At 41.1% G+C, this 10,698-nt stretch overlaps 1 protein-coding gene across 1 annotated transcript in view; it reads right to left on the bottom strand.

The window, feature by feature from the left end:
- Positions 1-293: 293 nt before the first annotated feature.
- Positions 294-10,698, bottom strand: part of LOC132008188 (very-long-chain 3-oxoacyl-CoA reductase) — a 160,672-nt gene continuing 150,267 nt past the window's right edge. Inside the window, exons 10-11 of the mRNA XM_059386604.1 lie at positions 2,049-2,198; positions 294-1,794 (exon numbers count right to left, since the gene is read on the bottom strand). Of these exons, the coding sequence (XP_059242587.1) occupies positions 1,690-1,794; positions 2,049-2,198 (255 nt within the window). The 3' untranslated portion in view covers positions 294-1,689. The remainder of the gene's footprint in view (positions 1,795-2,048; positions 2,199-10,698) is intronic.

The raw sequence follows: 10,698 nt of genomic DNA, 5'->3' as shown, positions 1-10,698 counted from the left end.
CAGTCTTAGGTGTCAAATATACGAGGACACAACCCAAGTTGAAGTAGTAAAAGCTAGAGCTCAGAAGTTTGGAGATTGCTACAGGATTTGGTCAGAATACAACTGCTTTCTAACTTGGGTGGAAGGGAGCATACTGTGTATGCTTGCACATCGATCCCTCCCCATGCTACCAACCCACTGAAAACGACCACCCACAATAATCAACGAGCCCACGTGTGAAAGCAAACAAAGTATCGCTCAGGTCACTGTGGTTTCACCATTTCAACAACAAAATGAGAAAGAAAAAGGCAATGTGTTTTTCATAAAACTAAGTTTATTTTCATTTCAAAATCATAATTCAAAAGTCAGTTTAAATGATTCTGAGATTATGTTCTTACTTTTTGGGTGCTAAATTGTCTTTTCTCCTATGTAATGATGCTAAGAGCAGACCGTACTTTGGCTCTTCCTATTTTTGTTTTACATCCTTAGCTAGCAAAACTAAAGGGTAGAAACACCTCAACACCTAAACACGGCAATTACTTCTTTTTTTTTTAAAACAAATCTCCTGGTGCTTAAAACTCAGAGCTTAGGAACCACAGCTTTCATAAAGACCTACCTTCTGTGTTACATGTTTCACAATACTGAATTATCTCTTGGTGATTTCCCTCAAGTTATGGAGCAGGATAAAAGTAAGTCTTAATTTATAGTAAGCCTGTGTAAAAACAGCCTTAATTTCAAGCACCAAAGAAATACATTTACAATCATCACTGTGGTTATATCATCTTTTATTAAAACTAGTCAGACTGCTATCTACAGGGTATCGATTTCAAAGTCTAAGGTCACTTCTCTGTTACCATTACTCTTTTAGGAATAGCTTGTGGTCACACATGGGAACAGGACTGGTGCAGTGCAGAGACAAAAGAGGCTGGGGTCCAAGCAGGCCACTCTCCTGGGTCAGGGTTTTAGCGGCACAATAAGTGACTGCTCATCTCAATGTATTTTTTGGCCCATTTACCTTTATAAATCATACCATATAGCTTTCGGTATTTACGCGCATTTAAACTGAGAAGAAATATGTATTAGAGGAAAGCATGTATTAGTGGGCTCCATGTGTCAAAAGGAACTTTCATGTTTCCTGTATTATTTTTACATCATTAGCTACCTTTGAGAACAAAAAGTTCCACAGAAATATACACATTGGGACATACTTTTAGAAAACCTCACAGCAATGCTTATTACAATGTGTCCTCCTATAAGTGAATCAATTAATCTCCGCTCCCTCCAAGTGTTTACAAAAAAAAAAAAAATGAAGCTCGCCATTACTTTTTAAGTTATAATTCAGAGAAAATACAAGAACCATCACCATCCGGGCCAGAGCAAACCACTGAAGTGTTATATCTGACTCTGTCATTCCGTGATTTGCCAAAATCACGTTTCTTCCCATGACACTGTTCTTGTTAGTATTATTAGTTCTATGTCCATTGGATAGGAGCATTTACATTAAATTTCAAAATAACTCCTGGCAGTATTCAAAATGTATGTCCAGAACTGCTGAACACAATTTCTGCTTTCGTCCCAATTATGACAACATTTAGCCTTATTAGTAACTGATCAAACGACAACCGCAGACTTTGGAGACGGGTGGGTGCTTTGCCGTAAACACACGTAGGCTGGCACACTGGGCCAAGCTACTCAGCGAGTTACCAGTGCTTAGTTCTTCTTGTTTTTCTTCATATAGCGAGCCCGTGTGGACTTGCCCAAATTCATGGTGATTTTAAAATATAGCCAGGTAGGCATGATTGAAATTACTGAGTCCTAGGGAGAGAAATGGGGAGATATGTCATGACAGCCTACAATTTGGGCTAACTGAGAGCATCCGATCTTATGTTTTACTCTATTGTTTCGTTGGTCAAGTTTAAAGTTCTTGGGTGTTTAAAATAAAACACAGATGCCTCATTAGTAAGTCTAGACAACATATAGATGCTAACACACCACATGCTATTTTGCGACCTAACAGGAAAGAAAACTCCAAACCAAAGAGCTGATTGGAGACTTGCAAGTCTACATACCATAAGAGAATGGACCAGGTATCCGGTGGTTCGGGACTGCAAGCCCACAGTTTTCAGTGCAGACTTCACATATGTCTCCGCAGACGGTTTATCCAGAGTTGGCTTTCGGATTTTCGACAGCTTTGTAGCTACGTAGTACGGCAGAACACTCTAGAAGGGCAACAGCCCATCACCAGCACCACAAGAACAAAAACAAAAAACATGCTCTTGATTAGTTAGACCACAAACTGAGAATTGTTTGATTGCTCTTACTGGCAGAAGCATAGAAACATTTTGGTGAGATCTAAAGTCAGCTTGAGAGAGTACATGATGGCATAAAATCAACTGTAATACAGCAATCTATCAATGAAACAATTTGAGACTTAGAAAGTATTAAACATAAGCAGAAACAGACCTTTTTGTACCTTTTAAAAAGAAGGCACTTAAACAAACCTGGAGAGCGGTGGTTCTGGAAAGGATACTCTTTCCATTCTTGACTAAACTGAATATTGTTACAAAACCACCATGAAGGTTTTTGACATTTTATCCTCCCAAAGAGATAATGCTCATTTTCCTTCTAATTTGTGGTTCCTTAAGATAGTTCTAACAGCTTTGGTGCCTCTAAAAAATAAGCATTTCCCCTCTCAGAGTCTAGCTACTACTCTTCCTTTCCTAGTTTCTTACCATTGTGTCTGAGTCTTATAAACTTTGCTGCTGATAGAATAGGATCTTCCCCCAGCACACCATTTTTTTTTTTTTTTCTTTCTTCGTTGTGGGGAGAGACCCTAAAACCACATGGAAACAGCCTGGCTAACCAAGAGACCCTTGAGGGGAGTGGCGTGGGAGGACAGATTTGAACATGACCTGTCAGAAGGACTTAACTAGTGTCAAGTTCTTTAGTGCTCAGGCTTGACACATTTGGATAGGATTCAACATAGAACACGAGGAGACCCTACTCCAACGGGTCCTGACTCATGACATAAGAGGTTCCTTCTGCAGTTTGAAGTTGGTTGGGCGATCATTCATCAAAGAGTGAATGTATTCCGTTTCCCACATGTGCAGGAAAGGAAAGGGTATTGAGGACAGTGATGTTTCTGTTAAAGAGGAGGATCTAATACCTGGTGGTCAAAATAAAAAATTTCACTAGAGGTAGAAATAAAATTGAGATATGTCCCAGAGGAGGTGTTTCCTTCCTGCTGAGAGCTGGAAGGAATGTTCCCATGTCTCTTTGGGGTTTTTGCTTTTAGGTTTTTGAATTTTTCCCACTCCAAGTATGAGTCAAGGAATATATTCCACCCTCATTAACATGGGGGCTGAAAGTCCAGCCTGCCTGGTAAGAACCAAGAGCCCAAGGGCCTAAACACGGTCCTTCTCCATCTTTCTATTATGTGCCGGCAGCCACAAACCCACACTAAGTTAATTAATGTCCCCCAAGTACCTCAATACCTGGGCTACCTTTGATTAGGTGATTCTTGGTTTTTGAGAATTTACCCCTATCCATGCAACCCCCACTTAACTGAGCAAAAATACTTTGTCAAAAAGGTATTTAATTTTAAAGCCATGTGGCCAGGATACAGTATGACATGAAGAGTTCCCTGAGACTCTAACAATGGGTGAGGAATGAAAACCGTTTGCCAAGCTGAGTGGCAAACAAAACAAAAGAAAGCATATGCCTATGCACCATCTTAAATAATGAAGGAACACAAGCAAGCCGTGTCACATCTCTGTTTCAGATTTCCCGGTTAATAAGAAAAGTGAAGATTTAAAACCCCATTTCCATCTATGGATCACGAGCCACTGAGGGTTCTGTAAAGTTCTGAGTGTCTCAGGATGAAGATGGTCTGACAATTATACCTTCCAATTACATCTTGATATTATCACCCTCCCTCTCTCTGTAGATACATGGCATAAGTTGGACTATTAGCATCCTGCAGAAGAATTAAGTGGCACTGCCCGGATGAACCACTTGATGGTGCAATAAGGTCACTCACCATTCAGCTAAACCATCCAGAGAGCCTGGGGAACCTCCTAGCTCCGGGAAGTGGAGGCAAGAGACACACGCCTAGGAATCCCAAGTCGAGCTATGTTTTTCCAATGAAGAAACTTAAATTCTGTTCTGGAAAGGTTTTTTATTTCCACCAATGGCTTAAAATCAAGGCAGTTAATGTGGTCTAGCAGAGGATGCAAAGGATTCAAAGATGAAATACTTTAGAGCGAAGTGTTAAAGTGGAGGACTTTGCCAGGTAAACAAACAAAGGAAGAACATTTTGGGTAATGAGAACAGTGGGGACAAAGAAAAAGAGAGAGAGCACAAGGTCCTTGGGCAACTGCAAAGCTGTTCAGTATGGTTCAGGAGTCAGAAATGTGTGAAGCACGGGGCGCCTGGGTGGCTCAGTGGGTTCAGCATCTGCCTGCAGCTCAGGTCATGATCTCAGAGTCCTGGTATCAAGCCCTGCATCCGACTCTCTGCTCAGTGGGGAGCCTGCTTCCTCCTCTCTCTCTCTCTGCCTGCCTCTCTGCCTACTTGTGATCTCTGTCAAACAAATAAAATCTTAAAAAGCAAAAAAAGAAATGTATGGAGCAGTGGCAGGACAAAAGCTAAATGGAACAGAAAACTAAACCCAATCACGGGACAGTAGTGATTTCTAGAGTATCAGCTCTATGCAGCCATGGTCTTATTCACCATCATATGGCCAAAGCTCAGAGCAGCCCCTAGCACATAGGAGGGACGCACAGATCTGCTGCGTGACTTGGTAACAGAACTCCTCAGTGTGCACGGCACTGAAGGAATTGCATCGGGACCCCCTTCCACTGCTGCAGTACAGATAATTAATGATGCCAGGAAGTTCACAATATAATATGGTGTAAAATTTTAGATATTATTCTGAAGCTTAAGCAAGATCACCTATCTAAACTAAGACAAACGTACAGGTCTAGCTACTTTCCAAGAATTTAAAAAGGAGTATTTTAAGGTATGTGTCAAAGTAAAGAAATACCCCAAAGTGTCATCCAGATACATCCTTAAAGAAGTCACCAAAAACACAGTAAACAATAACTAAATTAATCCATTTTCCTCCCTACTCATGGAAATATTACAGTGAACAGGTTGGGAATATAGTCACCCTTCTACAGGAAGTATTTTGTGGCAGAACAAATTTTACAAGTTGCTTAAGCTCAAAACTTTGCCATTATAAAGATTCCTGCCTGGAAACAACCTGGACCTTCACAACCACAGGTGTAGGCAAGTGCTCTGGTCTTCCAGTTTGGAATCCCAACGTGAAAATAATTAGGCCAGAAAGCAAAGCTGTTGTTTTGTCCTTATTCAGCTTGCTTTTTAAATTTTATTTATTTATTTTTTAATATTTTATTTATTTGAGAGAGAGTGAGCACCTAGGCAGAGGGAGCTGCAGAGGGAGAGGGAGAAGCAGGGAGCTTGATTGGCGGGTGGGCGGAGGTGGGGAGTTTGCAGGGGGAGCCTTGATCCCAGAACCCTGGGATCACTACGTGAGCTGCAGGCAGACATCTAACCGACTGAGCCACCCAGGTGCACCCCAGTGTGTTTTTTAAACAACAATCCCTGGAAACAACGTGCATCTTTTTTTCCTCCCCTACTGGAGTAGCTTGCTTAGGTAATCTGGTCCTTACAAAACAATTTAGGGGCCTGACTCAGAGTAGGAAGGCTACTTAATAATAGCATCACTGTATACTGGAAAGATGGACACCACAGGGCACCTGGGTGGCTCAGTGGGTCAAAGCTTCTGCCTGCGGCTCAGGTCATGATCCCAGAGTCCTGGGATCGAGCCCCTGCTCACAAGGGAGCCTGCTCCCCCCTCCCCCTGCCTGCCTCTCTGCCCACTTGTGATCTCTGTCTATCAAATGAATAAATAAAATCTTAAAAAAAAAAAAAAAGATGGACACGAAATACTGCGTGGCAGGCATTCAAGAATCAGATACTGAACATCATAATTTCAGGTGGTAAAGCATCTCTCATGTTGGTACCTGTACTAAACATGCCTTCTTGAATTTAAAAATGACCAGAACAACTCACAACCAGGCTTTGGAAAACGTGGATCCAAAGGACACCGGACTCCAGGCATTTGCACAATACAGAATTCTAGACACGATGTCTGATCTGCCTTTTGTGAGCATCAGTTCACCAGTGTGACCAGCACACATTCTTCATGCAGAACTGTGGCTCTGCGGAGGCATCATTTAGAAAACCTTTTCTCCTTATGTGTGTCTGTTCATCTTTCAGGATCTCAGGATCTGAGATCCTCCAGAAGACCCATAACTATGTACACAGAATGCAGTTTGGGGAGCTGGTGTTCCTTTACTTGCAGGCCATGAGATGAGCATTTCCACAAAAGGGCTCTTCCTTATCTCATCACTCTGATGGGGCAGAGATCCCTGGTTACATGGCATTGAGCAAACAGCCCCACAGTAACATTACATATAAACCTTAACGCCTAAGCCCCAAATGAAGGAGTTAAAATGTACTATGTTCTGTACAAAGAAAATCCTTGATAAAGACTGGCTGGGTGGTAATCTCACAAATGGCCTACCTCCAAATACGTGGAATTTATTTGTTAACATTCACATAACAAAAGGAAAAACTGTACAGCACGAAAAAAAACAGTTACTTAACAACAAACATTTCCTGAGCACCTACTAGGACACTGTTGTCAGCAGTGGACTACATTTGTGAACAAAAGCAAAGTCCCTAATCTCATACAGCTTAAATCTGGGGCGGGGGTGGGACACAAAGATTATAAACAAGTAGTAAAACATGATACTACATTGGGAGGTGATGATAAAAAGGAAAAAAGAAAAATAAGGACAGAGTAAGGACGGGGTGACAGACGCTGTTCCTGCAGGTGACTAAGAAAGGCCTCTCTGATGTGGTGACATATAAGCAAAGATTTCAGTGAGGGGAGAGAGCTAGCAAAAAGTCTATCTTGGTAAAGATCCTTTTCAATGAAAGAACAGAAGTGCAAAGGTCCTGAGGCAGACATGCGTTTGAAATGTTTGAGGAACTGCAAGGAGGCCAGAAAAATAGCAAGGGATGAGAAAATGTGGGATGTGTGACATCAGAACATAGTAGGTCATAAGAGCTCATGATTTAACTCTGAAAGAAATTAAAGGGCACAGGAGAATTTTTGAGAAGAAAAGTGAAATGACCTGGATTTAGCTTTAAAGAGATCACTCCGACTGTTGGGAGCAGACTGTGTGGACTATAGGCAAGGATGGGAGGAGGGGAGGCTGGGTAGGAAGGTACTGCTGGGTAGGAAGGTACTGCAAAATATTCAGAGCACACAATCACAATGGCTTAAATTAGCGGTAGCAGTGGTGGTCCCAGGAAGTGGTCAGATAGTGGATTATGTTTAAAGGATACTGAAGTCAACAGGATTTCCCAATGCACTGAATTTGGGGTATGGGAGAAAGAGGTAGTAGGGTATGAGGTGGGGGAATGTCAGTTTTGAAATCACGTGGACTTGACCACTTACTAGTTGTCTGATCTTGACCAAAATACTGAGCTTTAAGTTTTTTACTTTGCAGCTGGGGGATATAGCATCCTTCTTACTTTACTATTATGAGGATTAAATAAAATACTGTCAGTGAAAGTGTGTGGGGTTTGAATTCTGGTATTTTCTAAGGTGTATAATGTTTATATTTTCTGGAATAAATTTAGAAAGAAAAACTTGGCTGAATTTTTATATCTTTTTATATCTTTTTATATCTTGTAAAAAGTGGAAGAACGCCGTATTTATAGAGTGACTCCTGAGGTAACCACCTGTTAGTTCTTTCTGGACTTACTCCGACACCTTATAATTATTACCTCTTAAGGTTTTATTTCTTGTGATTTACCACTGTTGTAAAGAGTCAAGTAAAGTGGATGTTACCAATGACAAACATGGAGATTCACATGGCTGGAAGGGATCAGAGTCTGATGACCTCCAACAGGACTAAAGTTAAAATTCTTAAGCCAGTTCTCAAAGTTGGAGCAGTTATGGTGCAGATACGATTATTTCTCGGGAGAATTATATTGCTTTATAGTTCTACTTAGATTCCATCTGCACTAGCAGAGAAAGACACAGTCCATTGCCTTCTTTTATTGGCTTTGGCAATTAACAAGAAGAATGGATGAAGAATTTGGTTTTCAATCCTGATAGCCGCTTCTCAGTATTTAGCTTCCTAGGTCTTTGAAGCCCCAAAGATCTCCATGATTATTCAAAGCTATAAAATATTTAACAAAATATAAAAGAGAACTATCTTCTTTCATTTAAAAAAAATTGAATTTTATTTTTCCCTCATCTCAATGTGTCCTATTTATTTTCTAAATTTATTCTGATTAAAAACTACATTTAGATGAATTAACGAAACCACCAACTCTCATCACCCAAGAGTTTACCAAAGCACTGGAAGGCGGTAACTTAAGAGAAGGGGGCCCAGTGAATGTCCCCATTACAGTAAGTTCACATCTAAACAGAGTATTCTTCTGCAATCTCATGCTAAAAATGAGAAAACCCATTTCAGTTTCAGGTCAGGTGAAACCACAACCACCTTCTCTGGGTTTCGTGGTCTCGACCTGTGTCCTCGTCTGTCCTCTGGTAAAGAGTCAGACAAACTAAACCCTAAGGGATGGTTTCAGTTAGCAAATGGTCTCCTTGTTGATAGCATTTCCAGAGACTTGGTTTCCCAGCTCCAAGGAAGAAAACTATATGGTGCAGAGAAACACCCCCATGAGAAACAGAAAGAACACAGACTTTGGAGTTATTCAAACCCAGGTTAAAATCCAGAGATGGGCAAGTTCCCCACACTTCCCCACATTCGTGAACACATCACCCCCCTCTAATTTCTCCATAGCGCTCTCACTGGATACTGTCGTGAATGAGAATTCTTGTATCTGTTTACCTGTTTACTGTCGGTCTCCCAACTAAACATAAGTTTCTACCACATCCATCTCTCTCCGTCTTTTTGCCATTGTATCCCCAGGTACAGACTACCAGGTACCCTCTAAATTTGTCTACATCGAAGAAATGCGGCTCACAATATATACCTCTAGTTTTGGACTTACTATCTTTCTAATGTGTTTAAATACCTGTCTTTTCTTTCTTTGTGTGCCTTGAGGACAAGGATGGTGTCTTATTCACTTCGTTACCTCCCTGCCTGCCCAAGGACCTGGCAAGTAGCAGGCATTTGTGGTCTGACACACTAGACGGACTTTACACAAGTGACACAACTCCTATTGCTTCTTTGTTTCCTAGCTGTAAAATGGAACTAGGTTGAGGTCTATCTATCTCAAGAAATATAACAAAATAGTGGAAAACATGGAGCATATTGTACATACTCAATAAATGTAAGTTTCTTTCCTCTCTTCTTCACACTTGGATATCAATTCCATTTCTGGCATTCTTACACCTGCCCCATTATTTGTCCCCACTTGCCAAAAGGGGAGACTAGGGCTCAAAGTAAGGAAGCGGCTTTCTGTCGGTCAGATAATGATCACCGACTGGTGATATCAGAAGTAAAACCTGGGTTTGCTGATGCCAAGCCCAGTGTCCCTTCCTCACTGCCCCCAAGCATACCAGTGATAAATGCGGTCTGCATAAAACCATGGTCTGGATTGAGGAAGCCGAGACTTCTTGCACAGAACTGACCAACTACCCACTCATGAAGCAGGGCTTCATGAATTCTTTATCATCAAAAACCTCTTCCTAAGACAGGTTGGTGAGGAATCATCAGAGGATGCTAAACCTAGGGAACACTAAACTGACAGGGAGACAGGATATCTGCTTGGTCTCATAGTGCTTTCCCACGGACTGCTTAGCAGTGCAAGAAGAAAAGACAGTAACTCTACAGCAGAAAAACTGGGGGGAACCTTGAGTGAAGCAACCAAATCAACAGCAGCAACGAAGGGCAGAGGGCTATCGTGTGTCTCCGGATACGATGTCCCGAGAAAGATATAAAACCACGCGTGCCATTTTGGCCAGAAAAGCATAACGTGATATCAACTATGAGGAAGCATCAGATAAACCCCAAATAAGCAGTGTTCAATCAAAAGGAGCAGGACGCGTACTCTGCTCTTTAAAAATGTCAATGTCATAAAAACAATAAAAAGCTGCGGATTTATTCCAGATTAAAGTAAACTAAAGGGACGGGACAACTATGGAGTACCCGATCCTAGGCTGAATTCTTAACTGGAGGATAAAAAATGCCATAAGAAATATTATGGAGTCAAAAACTAGAACACAGATGGTAAATTAGATAAAAATATGATGTCAATGTTAACTCTGAAGTTGATAAGTGTGTTGTGGTTATATAAGAGAATATCCTTATTCTTTGGCAGTGCACACCGAAGTATTTAGAGGTAAAGAACCATGATGTATGCAACTTACCTTTCAGTAATAGAGCAAATGGAGTAAGTTATGTAACATTAAGTGAATCCGGGTAGAGGGGTCTAGAATGTTCTTTGTATTATTCTTATTCTTACAGCTTTTCTATAGATTTGAAATTATTTCCAAATAAGACATTTTTAAAAAAACAAGGCAGCTTGTGAAGGTTTCACAGAGTAAGCGTTCAAGAAGTATGACTCAGGAAGTTGGCTTAGTCTTAGCTCCTTATACATTCATTCATGGCTAGTTGGTACCTGGCAGACAGAAGGAGCCAGGAC

This window comes from Mustela nigripes, unplaced genomic scaffold (assembly GCF_022355385.1).
Source record: "Mustela nigripes isolate SB6536 unplaced genomic scaffold, MUSNIG.SB6536 HiC_scaffold_76, whole genome shotgun sequence".
In the NCBI taxonomy this organism is placed as follows: Eukaryota; Metazoa; Chordata; class Mammalia; order Carnivora; family Mustelidae; genus Mustela; species Mustela nigripes.
The sequence above is the reverse complement of the archived record's forward strand: the minus strand, read 5'-3'. Positions and strand labels throughout refer to the sequence as shown.